The 18814-nt window shown below is 32.4% G+C and overlaps 1 protein-coding gene across 1 annotated transcript in view; it reads left to right on the top strand.

Moving 5' to 3' along the window:
* STPG2 (sperm tail PG-rich repeat containing 2) overlaps positions 1 to 18814 on the top strand; it is a 578171-nt gene that overhangs the window by 238571 nt on the left and 320786 nt on the right. The window contains exon 11 of the mRNA XM_047718028.1: positions 10350 to 10509. Coding sequence (XP_047573984.1) covers positions 10350 to 10509 — 160 coding nt within the window. The remainder of the gene's footprint in view (positions 1 to 10349; positions 10510 to 18814) is intronic.

The raw sequence follows: 18814 nt of genomic DNA, 5'->3' as shown, positions 1-18814 counted from the left end.
TGTATTTCAGTTTTTTACAATGAGAATGTAGTGTAGTGATGGGAAGAGAAAATAGAACAATACCTGATTACATCTAAGATGATCCATACTGGCCCTTTGGGTTTGTTAGCTTTTTTTGTTCATTTCATTTTGCTGTGTGTGTGTGTGTGTGTTCCTTTTAAATTTTTCTTATGAGTTCTTTGGCAAATTTGGAGTGTCTTCATGAGAGATATGAATTAGGTGCTTTTCTAAACTGAAACCATGAGCTTTCTTTTTTCCTTCTCTTACACTTGTCTTTTTCTTTTCACATGCCTTTGTGCATGTTTAACTGACTTTCTCTTTTATTGTACAGGCATTAATATGGACTATCTTTATAAATCAGAAATTTACTTTACTCAGGGTGGTTGTATCTTTAAGGTATTGAAAGTATCGTGGTATACAAAAACAGAAACTGGGACAAGAAAATTTATATTTTCTTTAATATATTGAAATGTAAATTTTCCAAAACTCTAACGAAGACATTTAAAATTGTTCAATAAATAATACTTTTTTAAAAAGAATTGATTCATCTCCCTGAAATGCATGAGGGGAAAGAATTTTTTTTTTTTTTTTTAAGCATGACCTTACTTTAAAAATTCAGTAAATGATAGAGGACTCTATTCTGAGTTTTGTTTTTTTCATGTCTAATAAAGATATTTGTTAAATTATATTTAGCCCATGATCAAGTTATAATTTTATGTTAGTCACTGTGCTTTTTTTCATTTGAAACAGATATACTGATATTTTTTAAGCTTCATGTTCTAAGATTAATTTGTTTCTGACATTGAAAAATATATTACTTTCAAATAGTTCTTGTAGAAGTTATTTGGGGGAAAAACCAAGTATCCGCCAAATATCTGATATATTAGGAACTCAATATTTATAATGAAGTATAATAATAACTAAAATTTACATAGCATGCACCTATGTACCTAGCACTGTGTATTGCACATATATTAACTCATTTAATCCTGACAGCAAGCCTAGGAGGTAAGAATTATTATTATTATTATTATTATTATTATTACTTTTAAGATTTTATTTACTTATTTGACAGAGATCACAAGTAGGCAGAGAAGAAGGCAGGGCGAGGGGAAAGCAGGCTCCCCACTGAGCAGAGAGCCCTATGTGGGGCTCAATCCCAGGACCCTGGGCTCATGACCCGAGCCAAAGGCAGAGGCTTTAACCCACTGAGCCACCCAGTGCCCCAGTAAGAATTATTATTATTCTTATTTTACAGATGAAGAAAATTGAGACATAAGATTTACCCATGGTCATATGATTAGCAAAATGCTGAGCCAGGGCTTGAACCTAGGCAACATAGCTGTAGAGTCCATAATCTTCACTAAGGATGGACAGTAGTGCCAGTGTTTAGTAAAAACTCAGTACATTTTTGTTAGACCAAAATTAAAAGAGGTTAGCATTTAAAAACAGTATCATGTAAGTAGCATTTTGTTTATAGTATAGGGAAACAATATACCAAATTTTTCAAAAGAAAAGAAAGGAAAATGTAAGGATATTAGCATTATTTTAGATGATTATTTTCTTGATTCCCCATGAAGTTAAAGATATTTTAGATGTTTTTAGATGGCTATAACCTTTTATATATATGACCTTTGGAAACAGTGATAGGATCATTGAAGCTCTTCATCTAATATTTTATTCTGCTTATTTTGTTTCTTTATCTTTTCAATCAAGAGACATTTAGTGTCACTAAAAAATGTGCTATTAAATTTGACAAGAAGTATAAACTAACTTGAACAATTCTTTAGTGCCATGTAAGAACTATAAATATGGAATGAGATGGTGTCTTTAGAATATATTTCATTCATCAGAAAAGGTATTTATTTATATGAACATCAGGGGAGAATAATTTGGTTTCCTTCATTTGAAATATACAATTTACCTTTTGCTATTGAGATCTATAAACTATGTGCTATAACATGGAAAACAGTTATTTTTGTGTATGGATAACATTACCAGAGTTCTTTATCTCTCTGTGTAGACAATGTTCAGTTTCTGTCATTGCATACCTCCTTTGTCATAATTACCTTGCTTTCTCGCCTCTCCTTTTCGTAGTTTATTCCTCTCTGTTGTCTCCTCTACTCTTCTCTGTCTACATATAATCATAATTACTTTTTTAAAATCAAATAATTTATTTTCTTATACTCTACCAATTATTTAAAATTGTACCACTTTTTTTTTATTGCTTCATTTTGAACCTTAAATTTCTTATGGATTTTTTTTTTTAATGTAGGTAATGGGATGCTAGGATGTTCATAGCTTACAGAAAGAAAGCCTGGATCATTCTTCCTTCTCTTAAAACTTACTGTTGGAGAGGCCACTTCCAAATATGAATAGTTCTAGGATTCATCTCTCTGTCAATCTCATAGGGAGAAAAATGTCTCCTGTATAGAGACCCACTAAATATTTCTGAACATGACCTTCAGCATACATCATTTTGAGAGGGAGTTAGATGATTGAGTAAGGTTCTCCAAGGCCTACTTGAGACTAAAAACAAGGCTGTGAATATAACCCAGCAATTCTGACTTCGGGTTTTGTGGTATTTCAGGAGTACTACCTTAAGATGATCCTTCTTTTTATGTAAGGGATAATTCTTGCCATACTGAACAGAATAGATGACACTAGTGGTCATTTGATTTCCTAAAGTTTGAACATAACAAATTGATTAGAATTTTACTTGTAGACATTTCTCTAGGGCTAACAAAAAATTTGCAACTCTGCTGTTCATGTTCACACATCCCTCAAAAATCACATTCAAAATTTACATCTTTTAAGTTTTCTAAGCTTATCAAGATAATTTTTAGTGCATTATCCAAATATGTTCAGCTGGGTCCAGGAATAATTGTGTTCTTTTTAAAAAATCACTTAAATTAACTTTCTTTCTTTTCACATTCAACTTATAGAATTAACTTCTGGATTTGTATTGAGTTGATAAAACTCTAAAGAAATGATATCATGTCAATTCGAGCTATTATAACTGGCAATAATCTTACTTTTTTTTTTTTATTTTTCCCTACCTCAGTATAATCAGCATTTACAGGAAAAGAAAGGTTACCCAGACCATTTCTGTTCATGGGTTTTACTCTAATCTGCTGAGATATACATTTTTTTCTATAAAACCAATGTCAAAGGTAGTCCATGAAAAGCTCAAGCATCAAAAGTAAAAGTCTACCTTTTTTATAGCAAAGAGAAGGAAATGCATCATAAAATATTAATCAAATTTAACTACCTAATGATTTTATGAAACTTAGTCCTTGATCAGTATGAATGGACATATCCATACTTCTACATCATTGCTGGGATTATAAATTACACCTATTTTTATAAGAAACAGAACATTTTTAGGGAAAACAGTACTTGAACGGTCTTTACCCAGCACACATTTAATACAGAACTGCTTATATGTGAGATAAATTTAAGCACTATGGGCGTTGAAAATACTTTGTGTCACAAAATACTTGTGACACAAGTCATTGTGTCAGCCCTACTGTTATGGGGCAGCTCAGTGATAAGACCAAATATGGGAGGGGAGGCTTCAAGGCAGACAGATAGTGATAGATTTATTCACTCTTTCATTAGCTCATATATTTACTCATTGATTAAAAAATATTCATTGATGGGGCTCTTGGGTGGCCCAGTTGGCTAAGTATGTGCCTTCAATTCAGGTCATGATTCTAGGGTCTAGGAATCAAGCCCTACATTGGGCTCCCTGCTTAGTGGAGAGTCTGCTTCTCCTCTCCCTATGCCCTCCCCTCTGCTCATGCTCTCTCTCTCTCAAATTAATAAAATCTTTAAAAAAATATTCATTCATCACTTACACTGTGGAATGCACTTGTCACCACTGAAGATACTTTGATCAGTGAAATAATACTTTCTCAACCTTCAAGAACTGCACATACCTATGGGGATGATGATATTAAACAATAATTGAAGACTTATTTAATTGCAGGTATAACTACCACTGCAAAACTGAGAGTGGTGTGTTCTGAAAGTGTATCACTGGAAACCTGATAGAACTAATGGATTGAGGGAAAGTTGAGACCCAGAGGTTCAGCAAGAGTTAGAGAACAAAGCCCATAAATCTTGGGTCAAAATAACTTTTGAGAGAGATAGGGATAATATACTAGAAGTGAGTTAATTTTGCAATTTTATAACCCTCAAAGGCAGAGAAAAGTTATGACTGAGATGACTAGTTACCAATGCCATATCTAGTCTCTTTTTCTTCTTTACTAACAGAACCCAATTTTATTTGAAGAACGATGTACCCAGCTAAAATGAATACTTTTTTCAGGTTGCTTTATAGTTATAGGGTAGTTATTTGAATAGTTTTAATTAATGAAAAGGAAGTAAAAGTTATCAGATTGGGAAACTTCTTCAGAGAAGGTTGTTCAGCTGTTACACATTTTTTTTTTTTTTGCTTTTTGTTCTTTCCCTCCATTTCTGAAATGAGAATGTTATGGCTAGAGCTATGGTGAGTATCTTGGGAACATAAGAATGGGGGCTACAATATAAGAACGGTGCAACAGAAAGCATGGAAGGGCCTACATGTCCAGTGCTATTGTGGAGCTCCTATGCTCTTGGATTCTTAATGTCCACTTTCTTTAACTGAGGGAATAAAAGAAAAATTTGCCTGCAAATACAGAAGGCAAATAAAATCTTATCTGAGGAAACATCAGAGAGCTATAAATCCTCTCCCTGCTCTTATATTGATGAAGAAATAAATAAATATTCAAATAAATATGATATATTTGTTTAATGAGCTATTTATATGTTTAGGTGTCTATACAAATAAATATGCGGTATACATATGTTTATGTATTTATATAAGTAAGTGTATTTATACAATAGGTAACAGAAGAATTGAAAAGTGAAGGATATCATTTGTATGATACAGTGATCAAGAATGGAAGAAGAGGCTCTGCTTGAACTGGGTTTTATAATTGTTAAGTTTACTTCCAAATTTATTTATTTTATTTTATTTTTTTAAAGATTTTATTTATCCATTTGAGAGAGAGAGTGAGAGAGAGCATGAGAGGGGAGAAGGTCAGAGGGAGAAGCAGACTCCCCATGGAGCTGGGAGCCTGATGTGGGACTTGATCCTGGGACTCCAGGATCATGACCTGAGCTGAAGGCTGTCGCTTAACCAACTGAGCCACCTAGGCACCCTTACTTCCAAATTTAAAAAGGATTTTAGTGCCAAAGAGAATGTTCTGAAAATTTTTCCATAGCACTCAGGAACCAATATACTTTTCCAGCAGAAGTTGGTCGTGCTTTAATATAAATTCTTTGCTGCTGTGATGCTGATGGTTTAAGATTGAAGACCTAAAGTTTAAAGAGATAGTACAGTTGTCAGGTACATTTTAGGGCCCATAGCAGGATTGTTTTGGTAAAGATAAGAAAGGGATAAAGTGAGAGAAGTTACAATAAATATAACTAATGATTTTTAGATATGGGAGAGGATGGTGAAGAAAGTGAATGCAGCTTTCTATTTTCAGAGCTGGTTAAATAAGGAATTATTGTAGGTAGGTGAGGTAGTTGGGGAAGGAAAGATAAAGGGGTTTTATTTTAAGGCAGTCTGAGGATAATGAAGTGAAAGTGTCAGCAAATAACTAGAAATTTGTGATTCAGGTATGAATTGTATGATAGAGAAATTAGGTGAAATCAATGGTTTTATTGTCTACTTGATTTTGTCTGCCAGCACTTTTTATTATTCTTTACTGAATCTTGAAGTATCATGGTATAACTGACATTTTTAGTTCCTTTTATAAAACAGTGTTAGGGTAAAAGTCTTTTCTAGTGTGTCAGGAGATTATAGACAATAAAATCAATATTTTCTATTTTTGCCTATCACTTACAATTAACAGTATAATTTTATATTTGTAGTAAAATATTTTTGTTCTAAAATAACACTTATTCTTTCCTAAGTTAAATATTTAAAAATGTATGTGTTCAAGATGATGAATGTTAAGAAAGCTGAAAAATGGCAAGGGTAACTCTACATGTTCATAATTATAATTTGTGACAGGCAAAACAAAGATAATTTGATCATCATCTGAAATGCCTTTCTTCTCTATAAATCTGAAATTAAGCAACTTGGATAAGCATATTGGTAAATTGCTTATTTTGTTTTGTTTTTATAAAAGTTTTATTTTTTATTTTTATTAGTTTCAGAGGTAGAATTTAGTGATTCATCAGTTGCATATAACACTCAGTGCTCCTTATATCAAGTGCCCTCCTCAAAGCCCATAACCCAGTTACCCCATCCCCCCACCCATCTCCCCTCCAGCAACCCTCAGTTTGTTTCCTATAGTTCAATATCTTATGGTTTGCTTCCCTCTCAATTTCCATCTTATTTTATTTTTACCCCCTCCCCATGTTTATTTGCTTTGTTTCTTAAATTCCATATATGAGTGAAATCATATAGTATTTGTCTTTCTTCGACTGACTTATTTCACTTACATAATATCCTCTAGTTCTATCCATATTGTTGGATGGCAAGATTCCATTCTTTTTGATGCCTGAGTAATATTCCATTGTATAAATTCCTTTAATCAAAGTTTTCTGCACATTCAGAAAAATTTCACTATACTTATGGCCTGTAATTTTTTTACTATATATATATATGACACACATATATATATATATATATATATATATATATATATCAAAATTTTTAGTCAAATATATATCTATATATTTGACTAAAGATTTTGATTCAAAGCTTTGAAAGTTTCATTGAAGTCTTCTTAACTGATAAGCTTCATTATAAAAGAAATTCCAGTGATTTTTTAAATAATTATATATTTGGGATTTTAAAATGAAATTTTAGACTGGAATATACTTAGGCATGAAATAACATCCAGAACAATTTATGCAAAAAATGTAACGAAAGCTTATTTTAGCCAAAGCATAGTTAGTGGTCTTTATTATATTATGCTTTCTAACATTTTATTTATATAAAATGCTGTCAGATCCATTGTATATTGCTGTGGGCTCATCCTTCTAGTGATAGTTTACCTGATAAGTACCACAAGATTAAGATTCTACTCTGCCTTTGTGGCTCTGAGCTTGTCACCCTTTTGAGTTTTGGGTTGAAGGCCTGAGGGTCTGTTTTATTTCTTCCTGCAAGTTCCACCCTTCAAAGTTTTCAGCTTTACTCTTTAGCTTCCTACCCCATTCAAGTTTAAGTATCTTGAATAGGCTTGTATTTGGGCATGGGAAATTTTGTAGGGCCTTCAACTTGGTTGACAGAATTGAATAAAATCACAAAGTATGTGAAATGGTTTTTCTAAAACATAAATGGGGTGACGTGTTTCCCTTTGAGGCTGGTTGAAACTAGTGATTTTTTTTTTTTTTTTAAACTGCCTGGGATACTGTCTTCATGTGATTCCCAACAACTTAACTACTTTTCACTGTTGTTTGTTTAGGGCTTAAAATACTAGAAGCTTTTCTTTTAAATAGCCAGTTGACATCTCTCCAGGCAAGGAAGATATCACTGAGGATTACACATAGTTTCACACCTAATAATGCTAATGACAACAATGATGGCAGTATAAGGAAACACTAGTGCTTATTATGTATCAGATACCATTCTAATACTTTTACATATATCAATTATTTTGATTCTATGATTATGTCATTTTTTGATAGGGCCTGGATTTTCCAGATGAAATCAGGATACCTTAGATTTACCTTTAATTTGTGTTGAGGCATAGCTTTTATTTCATCAGGCATTTTATCACATTTTCCCTCAGTTTCTACTTGCTCTTGTTGCCACTGGAAGCTGGACATGGCTTCTAGCACTGCCAGCCCCTCAAAAGAATGGAATTTTTAATGCTCTGTGTTTCTTTGAAAAACTGGCTACCAGTTCAAAGGCTGTCATTTAAGCCTATGACCTAGATTCATGTTCTAGCTAAAAAACTAAACTAGGAGGATGTGAATCAGGCATTTTTAGTTTTTGTGCCAGGACTCATATCTGCTGCGAAGTACGTGAAATTTTCCCAACAAAGGGAAAGGATACAAATAACTAGATTGAAAAAAAAAAAAAAAGCATGAGAAATGTCTGTCATAGCCACTCATCGTGTGCCTTTCTTATTTTCTGTGATGTATATAAAGGATCACCCACAGAGATTTGATGATCTTACCTCTACATACTTTTTTTCCCTACATACTGTTTTTTCCTGAAATGGTGTTTAGAGTACCATCTGTAGGTATTGTTTAAATTATTGCTCTTAAACAGTGTTTCAGATTTGTCTTAGTAACAATTTGTCTAGGAAATTGACTTGAAATATCAGTCTCTTAGACAAAATGAGAATTGAATATGAGTAAGAGGAGCTTAGAAGCATTGAAAAAGGACAAAAGTGGGGAATATGTTTTCAGAGAAGAATGGATATGCTATAGGAAGAGACAATCATGAACAAATGTAGTATATCTACACTTGGTAGAGGACACATTGAATCTATTGAAATTTAGGATAACCAGTTCGATGAATTTTCCTTGGTGGGAACATACTGTTTTTTAAGAAAACTGATCACTCATGAAGTTTCTTATCTTTGCTTCAAGGCATTAAAAAAAATAATAAAGAGGTTTCTATATGGCAGCAGCCAAAGCCATCAATCATATACAGGTTAGGAACTGGAAAAAGGAATGGGTGGTGATGCCAGGCAGGCTGTTAAACAGAAGCCATAACCATGATAGCTTCAGATGAGAAAATTAAAATATATAGTAGGTACAATCAAGAGCTTTGCAAAACTTCCCTAAGCACTCTGAGTCTATTGTGTGCACTCAAGATTTCTTTGTGCTTTGGCACTCTCTCCCACTTTGCCTTCACACACCACAGAAGCAGCCCCAAAGGATCCAGAAGTCATCTTTGGAGCTACTACTGGTATAACTTATCTTCAGCCTACCCTTACTAAATATTCTCTTGATGCTGGCAAGCAAACAACTGTTGACATATTTTAGTTGACTTACAGAGTGTGGTATTTGCTCTTTGACACGGAACTTAAAGCAGAAATATGGGTTTTCATGTAAGAATCTCCTCCCCAGTACACATACCATATTTAATGATCCTTTGGAAATAGAAGATAATGTTGTTGGCATATGCTTGAAGGAGATAAGTGCATGAGAAACAAGAGAAAGTATGTTTTATAAAGTATGGCTCCTCAATGGACTTTAAAAGTATGATTTTTCAGTATCCAAATTTGTTTGACTTACTTAAAACATTAAAATACTTCCCTATTAGCCCAAACCCTGAATATCATTGTTTATTATTATTTTTTTTTGTATTGAAATTAACTTTTGTAGAATAGTGAGATTATCTATTGCTTTTATGGAATTAGGTACCAATGTAAGTATTTTACTTGTTTTAACTCATTTATTTCTCATAACAACCCTTATGGCATATGATATAAATACTATTATTTTCTCCACTTACAATGAAGAAACTAAGAATCCCACAGTTTAAGTGGCTTGCCACAGTCCCTAAAAAAGTAAGGAGCAGTTATTTGAAACCCGAGTCTAGAGTTGGAGTCTACACCATTAGCCATGTAAGTGTCCTGCCTACTAGAAAAACATTAAAACTTGAGAAGTTGTTTTTTTATGCATAATAGAGATGAACAGATATGTTACATAGAATATGTCATATTTTAAAATAATTTGAGGAAAATGAGTTAAAAAGTTTCTCATTGAAATAATTAGTTAATAGTTTATAGGCATTAATTGTGCAACAAATATATGATATTTTATATTTAATTGAGTTTAGAATTATTATTAGTTATTAATTTCCATGTGACTTATGTTGATTAAAAATGTTAATATAACTGTAGAGCATATAAACAACCATAAATGATAAAAGGGAAGGCTTTCAACTTAATTGGAATCTACTAAAAATGAAATAAGCAGTCTCATTTGTAGAATGAGTAAAGTGTGCTCACATAGAACAGTATAGTAGTGATAGTATTGCTTCTTATGAAAATAAATAATCATTTTCATTCCTGTATGAAATTTGATTTTCATTATAACATTTGAAAATGAAAGTTTGATCTATAATATGAAAGGTTTTTTTTAAAGAATATGGTCCTAAATTTCATAATTCTGTTTATTTTACCTTAAGTTTTGACAAGCAAATTTACAGTCTTATAAGAAGGGTATAAATTTAAGAATAGTCTTTTACTTTTTTTAAATTTGATTAAGAGAATTTTCATATTTTTCCACTTATGCCATTGCTTAGTGTGAACATCTGTGCTACATGGTTTTATGTATTTTCCATGTAAGACATGTTAATGCTCATCCATTGAAATTCTTTTCAGGATATTCCAGCACCTGGCAGCTATGATGTTCAAAAATCATATGAAATGTCCCAAGTTCAACATAAATACATGCCGCCTCGTACTTTTGTGGCTAAACTGAAACATGCCTCCTTTCTTAGCACAACTCCACGGTGCCTGCAGAAAATGACTGATGGGCCAGGTAAGTACAGACTCTTATTTTAAAGCTTTGAGAAAAAAAAATCTAAGGTTTCCATGTAAAAATAGACAATTATAAACATACCTTTATATTTACCATGCTTCTTTTAAATATATAGGATAAAAAAGATATCTGCTTATTCAGTGAAAGATTTTAGATTTTTTTCTCAACTGTAAAATTTGTTTGGAGTTTTATGACTCTTAATTTTACCAAAGAACATCTTATGAGTTTTAACTTAAAGTTAGTAAAGTCATTTTCTATTAGGGAAAAACCCAAAATTCTTAATATGCTAGAATTGTTAGAGGAGAAAGGCAATCGACTATGATTTGTAAAGTCATATTCAAGACATATACCATGTTATTCTCATGGAATTATTTTAATTTTTCTCAAGTATCAAGAAAACATCCATGTAAAAAAATAAACATTTTTGGGGAGAATTAAAATTCCAAAAACGATTTTGATTTTTAAAATTGGGGTTAGTTTAGCTGCTAGTAATACTATTCTTAGACTAAAAATGAATGCATTAACTTTCCTTGGTAATGAGGTTAAATCAGTTAACTGTATTATTTCATGCAGGAAAACTAGATAGAAAATAGGAACAATAGTTTTCAACAATAATTTTGAAATATATTTCCACCAAACAACCAAACTGTTGTAATGGCTCTTTATGAGAGTATTAAAAGGAAAAAATGAAACAAAATGGAGAAACTCATTCAAGGGTTTCTGATGAAAAACATGTCAGCAAATGAGAATACTCAGAGAGCCTGTGATCCATAGAGGCTTACTTTGTTTCTCATTGTCTTTCAATAATCAAGTATATTGCCCAGTTAAAGGTCTGTTATACATCAAAATTTAACTTTTTAAAATTTTCTTTTTCTTCTCTTGAGTTACTGTACCATTGCTGATTTTATCAGGTTTTACCTTTGTTATGCAGAAGTGGTGCAGGGAAATTAATTCTTTCAAGTTCTGGAATTACTATGGTCACCATCACCAAGCACAATCAAATAATAAATAAATATCCACTTAAGGGTCTCTTGAAATAAATTATGTTGAACTTCATATTTTCTGAAGATTATTTTTTTTCTCTCTGCCTTTACTGCTCTCTTCCATAAAAATTGTTGTAGTTGGAAGGTATAGGAGTTTCAGTTAGGTGATAGGATTGGCACTGCGACTTTTCATTGTGTCAGGATTTGACATAGCGCAAGTAAATTCACTAATGGTTTTATTAGTTTCTATTTTACAAAATTCAGAAAATATTTGCCACCCACTTGGCTCTCCTGAGAATACTAAAGATTAATAAGACCGTATTTCAAAGTCATTTTCAGAAGCTCTGAAGATCCTTAGAAATATAAAATCTTATCAGAAAAAAATGGATTTCTGAAGGTACTACCTGATACTATGATGTATAAAATTTGATTTCATCTGACATGTGCAGATATTGTAGTAATTAGAATTGTTCATATTTTTTAATTTAATCTACTATTTAAGATATACCGTCTTGAAAACTTGTCTTGAATATAGATTTAGTAGGTGACCAGGGCCAATTCAATTAAGATCCGTGCTTCATTCTGGTAATTGAAAATTAACTTCCATTTGTCCTAATTCTCTTATACTGATCCACTCAAGGAAAAGATATTCAAGTGTGGTATTATCAACTCTCTAAATAGATTCCTCATTTTTAATTGATTTTTACTTAAGCTAGGTTTTTTATTAATGAGTATAACAAAGAATTCTTGATTCTTTTTAGTTTATGCATAGTAATATGGTCTGTTCTAAAATGAGAATAGCCCATTTCTGTTTATAATTCTTAATACCATCTAACTTTTGCTGGGAATACCACCTAACTTAATATGATAAGTCTTGTGATTTAAAAAAAGTCATTGGCATATAATCAAAAGATACAGGGGTAGTAGTTCTGTTGGTTATATGCTTTGTATCAATTTTTATCCTATGAATGATATCCTTTCATATCATATATTAGAATTAAATTAAGAGAGAAGTGTTTTTTTCAAGAAACAACAGTTGTTGATGAGGATGTGGAGAAAGGGGAACCCTCTTATACTATTAGTGGAATGTAGACTGAAACAGCCACTCTGGAAAATAGTATGGAAGTTCTACAAAAAGTCAAAAACAGAACTACCTTATTTTTTTTTAAGATTTTATTTATTTATTTGACAGACAGAGATCACAAGTAGGCAGAGAGGCAGGCAGAGAGAGAGGAAGGGAAGCAGGCTCCCTGCTGAGCAGAGAGCCCGATGCGGGACTCGATCCCAGGACCCTGAGATCATGACCTGAGCCGAAGGCAGCGGCTTAACCCACTGAGCCACCCAGGCGCCCACAGAACTACCTTATAATCCAGCAATTGCAATACCAGATATTTACCCAAAGAATACAAAAATGCTGATTTGAAGGTATACATACACCCCGATGTTTATAGCAATGTTATCTGCAATTGCCAAATTATGGAGAGAGCTCAAATGTCCATTGACTGATAAATGGATATAGAAGCTGTGATATATCTCTATTTATCTCTATATCTATCTCTATCTATCTCTATCTCTATCTATCTTATCTCTGTCTCTATCATCTATCTATCATCTCGATCTCTATTTCTATATTCATACTTACATACAGTGGAATATTAGCCATAAAAAAGAACAAAATCTTGCCATTTGCAATGTATGTGTATGGAGATAGACAGTATTATGCAAAGTGAAATGAGCCAGTTAAAGAAAGGCAAATACCATATGATTTCACTTATATGTGGAGTTTAAGAAACAAATTATCATAGGGGGCAAAAAAAGACACATGCAAACCAAGGGACAGACTCTTAACTATAGAGAACAAATTGTTGGTTACCAGAGAGAAGATTAAGAATTGAGGTTTGCATGGGGATGGATTAAATAGGTGATGAGGATTAAGGAGTGCACCTATCATGATGAGCACTGGGAGATGTGTGTAAGTGTTAAATCACTAAATTGTACACCTAAAACTAGTATTACATTGTATGTTAATAACTTGAATTTAAATAAAAACTTTTAAAAAATATTTTTTAATCCTTTTGTCATTTAAACATTGGTAATTTTATTTTACCTTAATACTAATGGGAAGGACCTTTTTCAGTTATACATCAAATATTTTATAAATCAGATAAAATTATTTTGTGTTGTTATGTGTGTATATACATATACACATAAATGAAACTGTAAAATGGAATCAATTTATAGAGCATGATAGGCATGTTCATTCCTTGAGTCATAATATTACTAAAAATTCAGTATTTTGCCTTATAGAACTTAACATGTATATTGTTATCTTTCTATCCATAAATAGAATAATTGGCAAATTAAAATTGATTACTGGATATTTTACATTTGTAGTTACAGTGTTAAGAAATGAGGTTGCAAATGATAAATTATGAGTTATGAGTTTGGTTGATAAATGGGTAATAGTCTTATGGGATTATCAATTTATGGAGCATTCATTCAGTCGCTCAACATTTATATTGATATATTTATTTCAAATTGTTTTAGAACTTTTATTAACATCATGGAAATAATTTTGTTTTATTCATAAATGAATAGTATAAATATAAATGTAAAATTCATTTTCATTAGTCTAAATTAAAGAGGGTAATAGTATATTTGCAATCAGTATAGGTTAGATCATTAAATGTTGTATAACCAATGAAAACACATTAGAAAAATTTAATGAAGAGATTATTAAATGAGGTGCATCACATTATAAAGCAATCTACTCTTATTGCATCAAGTTTTAATTCATAAATATGTAAATGATTTTGTGATTGATCCAGCTCAGGTAAAGTAAAATTTTAGCTAAGTGGAAAAGGGCTTAAACATTTCTTTATTGCTCATATTGACCTGTTTTTGGACATTTAGAGGAGGGAAATTCTCAGCAAATTTAAAAAGAAAATGAATGAAAATATTGAGTGTAGAGAACTGGGGGGTCTCATACAATGGAGTGGAAGTATAAGTTGATATCAGTAATTCTCAAGGGCAGGCTGGCAGAATGTTTCAAATATATATGCCATTTAACCCCAAAATCCAACTTCTGGGATTACCCTAGGGAAATAATTAATGGTATACCCCAAATTTAAGTATTAAGGAAGTTCACCAAAGAACACTAGTAATGAAAGTTTAAAAATGTACTAAATGAAAGAAGAAGGGGTTTAGTTAATTCTCATACATCAAATGGATGGAGTCCTATGAAAATTTTAAACATGGTATATATATTTAAACCTGGTAACAAGATAAGATTTATTTGATTAATCATTTAACAAATATGCACTGAGGTTCATTTAATAAATATGCATTGAGTCTCTTTTGTATTCACCACTATTCCAGGGCCTTGAACAAAATATAAACATTACTGTTTCATAGAGCTTAATTTAAGGTATAAGAGACATTTAATAGAATAGAAGAAATAGATCAATAGATTGGTAGATGAAAGCAAAGAAAAAATAAAGAGAGAAAAGAAGAAAGAAAAAAAATGAATTCCAGGTGGTTATAAATGCTATGAAGAAAGATGAGAGAGAGAAGAAAGATGGAGTTCAGAGTGGGTTGAGTATAGTTTCAAAGAACTTTTTTTTTTAAAGATTTTGTTTATTTATTTATTTGACAGAGTGAGAGATCACAAGTAGGCAGAGAGGCAGGCACAGAGAGAGGGGGAAGCAGGTTCCCTGCTGAGCAGAGAGCCCGGGGTGGCGCTCAATCCCAGGACCCTGAGATCATGACCTGAGCCGAAGGCAGAGGCTTTAACCCACTGAGCCACCCACATGCCCCTAGTTTCAAAGAATGTTATCAGAGAGGGCCTCATTGAAAAATAATATATAATAACCTCCTTCAGTTTGTTAAAGATTTTGTTTTGCTTTTGTTTGTTTCCTCTAAATGAATGTACGTTGCTTTATAGTAAATAAAACTTATTTTAAGATTTTTAAATGAAGAAAAACAATTGAAGCTTAAAGCATGATTTTTATTTTTAAATGAATGGAAGATTCCACACCATGTGTGGCATGTAAGACAATATTTGAAGGCCGAACATAAGAAGTATTGAGACTTACTTTATGTTGAAAGTATAGATCATTTCTCATGAAAATAACATTGTGATTTCTGCATCACATTCCCACAGGAATTTATTTCAGGAAACAAATATATTTTACCTTGGAAGTTAATTGAACATATACCATGTAGGTAGTTTTGTTCACCTTTTCAATAAACATAAGTAATACCTTTGACATAAAAGTCAGTGTAGTGTAAAAACTAATTATTTATTCTATTTTCTCAGTGGCTTGTAATATGATAGCCTCAGAAATGCTATAGAGTTCATTAAAATGCAGTTTATCCCTTTTGCTGGGTACTGTTAATCTAGTGCAGTAAATACATAATTTTTGTTGTCACTTTTCTATAGCTTACAGAAATGCCTTTGAGATGTTAAAATGCAAGGTAATTCTGAGTATAGACAAAAATAGATAAGATCAGTTTTGAGGATTTGTTGATTCTGTATCTTTATTAAAAATAATGGATGGGTGGCTCATTCAGTTGACTGACATGAATTGGGTTCCATGCTGAGCATGGGGCCTGCTTGAGATGCTCTCTCCCTGTCCCTCTGCCCCTTCCTGCCTCAAGAAAATGATGGAAATGTTATTATTGAAAATGAACTGATTTTATTATTTTCAATCTCAACTTTGTTTCATTGGGCACTTTATATACATTTCAAAAAAATTATTATTTATACATAGTTTGCAAGTGACCTTATTTATTTATTTATTTATTTATTTATTTATTTATTTATGAGAGAGAGAGAGAGCTGAGCAGGGAGCCTGCCTTGGGGCTCAGTCCCAGGACCCTGAGATCCTGACTTGAGCTGAAGGCAGAGGTTTAGCTGACTGAGCCACTCAATGCCCTTCATATTTATTAACAGATATATATTGTAGGCAAAATTATCCTATGCATAGTACATTGAGTTTTTGGAGTTATTTACTTTTTGAATACTAAAGAATCTTGAAGACTATGGGAAAAACTTCATTTGAGAAGGAGAGAATAAGTATGCATGGGGCACGGGTAGGAAAGAACTGGTACACAGTATTTAGAACATAAAGGATAATAGAATCAAAGTTTGATGTAGAGTTATGGCCCTAACGTAGAAAATGTTATAAAGGTATAAAGAATAATTGGTGATATATGTATTTTATATAGACATTATATAGAGGAGAGCTTATCTCAAACATTTTGTGGGTATAACTTTATATAATGGAATGAATTATAAATTGATAAAGCAAAGAGGCCACACATTTAAAAAATAATTACATTAGCCTGGAACTAAGAGGGATAGATGCAGTATATAAAATAAAAGGAGGCCTTTGGACTTTCAAATTTCTATAGGTAGGAAATTGGCTGAAAAACCACCTAGTTGCAAACACAGGCTACTTTTCATGGAAAAAATAATGACTTAAGAGAACAGAACCAGAAACCCACAGAATGGAGTCATGAAACATTTTGAGCAACTCCCAAGGAATTAGGACTGAATCCTAATCCCGGAACTGGCAACATGTACTCTGGTGGATTTGAAATGCCTTGAGACTCTGACTGCTATGTTCTTCCTGTCTTTCTCCTTTTGAATAGCTGTGTTGTTAGCCTTTATCTTATGTCTGTTCTACCATTAGTCTATAGAATATCTGTGGGGCAGTAAATTGTCTCTTTAGTTCAAGGCCTTTAGGTTGAGAAGAATGGTGTTCAAAGAGTTGTACAGAGGAACTAAATCAGAGGAGTCTGATACCATCTGAATCAGAATTCGATGACAAGTTCTGAACTTCAAATTAATGCCACAATGGGGTGAAATTTGGGAGTTCTCACAGAAGGGTGGCTTGTATTTTATATATGGCCGATGTGAAATGTGGCAAGATAATGGACTATGGAAGATTGTGTTTTCCAAAGTTTTTGCCATTATATATTTCATCCTATATGTTCTTCACACAGTTCAGAATTGACACTGCTGTCATTGAGTGCTAGAGTTTATTTCTAATTCCCTGGTGGCCCTTTGGTATTGCTTCTGTAGAGTGTGGCAAAAGAGTTGCTATGTGACTTTTGAGGCTAAATTGTAGAACTTCATGCACTTCTGGATGGTCCTCTCTGAATGCCTACTTTTGAAACTAGCCATTACCAGTGCACAAACCAAGCAGCCAGGGAGAGGTCCGTGAAGAGGAAATGAGGCTCCCAGGCCTAGCTCCCAGCCAACACCCAGCAAGGACTAGCCAGCCTTGTAACTAAGTGAGAGTGGAAGCAGAACCTTTAGTACTTAGTCAGGCTGCCCCAGCTGACACCCTGTACTGCTGAGGTAAACCTTTTCTTCTGAATCATGCCTAAACTACAGATTTTTGAGCAAAATAAATGATTATTTTTATTTGAAGCCACTGGTATTGAGAGGTAGGTTTTTATGTAGCAGTAGACAATCAGAACAATTTCTAAGCCGAGAAAGACAAATGAAGGCAGATAAAGTTAGTGCTAAGTAAAAATATGGAATAATTGGACTGGTTGGCAAGACAGGGCTTCAGTATAGGTCTCAATAGTGATGTGGTCCAAGAACAGGAAGTTGAATATTCTATGCAATTTATTAAGTTGGAGATGTGTTCAGGCCTACAATTGAAGTTGAATCAAGAGTAAGGTTAAGTCCAGGATTAGAAAGACTTTTAACAGTAATATTAAACTAAGAAATGTTTGATAAGGTAATATAATAAGATGATCCATGTTCTGATATCGTGTAAGAAGGTAGGAGAGAATATTAGAGTTGGGTAAATAATAGCCACACAGAGGAAAATTGCTCAATTTAGATAAATTAATGATTAAAAATGATGAGTTTTATTTGAATGAAAATTTATAGTTTTCAAAACATTTCACATATTTTCTGGATCATTACAACCATCTTATGAGGTAATGATCACTGTCTTTAAAAGGGAGAAAATAGAAAGTCAGGTAATTAAAAAGAAAAAAAATTTGCTCATATTAATACAGATAGAAAATAGTAAACAGGAATAAGACTGAAATGGTTCATTTTTTTTTGTTCATTCATTCATTCTTTATAAAAAATACTTTTTTAGCACATCCTATGTTTCAGGCATTGCTATGAATAAAGGAGTACTACTCAATCCTTATCCTCAAATATCTTATATCTAGCAAGGGAAAAAAATGTCCACAGATAATTATAATAAAAATCAATTATTAGTGTCCCCTATGTCATAATTGTTTGTAAAATCACATATAAATTTATTGGTAAATGGATGAACTGATGTTAT

Source organism: Lutra lutra, chromosome 2 (genome assembly GCF_902655055.1).
Source record: "Lutra lutra chromosome 2, mLutLut1.2, whole genome shotgun sequence".
NCBI lineage: Eukaryota > Metazoa > Chordata > Mammalia > Carnivora > Mustelidae > Lutra > Lutra lutra.
The sequence above is the reverse complement of the archived record's forward strand: the minus strand, read 5'-3'. Positions and strand labels throughout refer to the sequence as shown.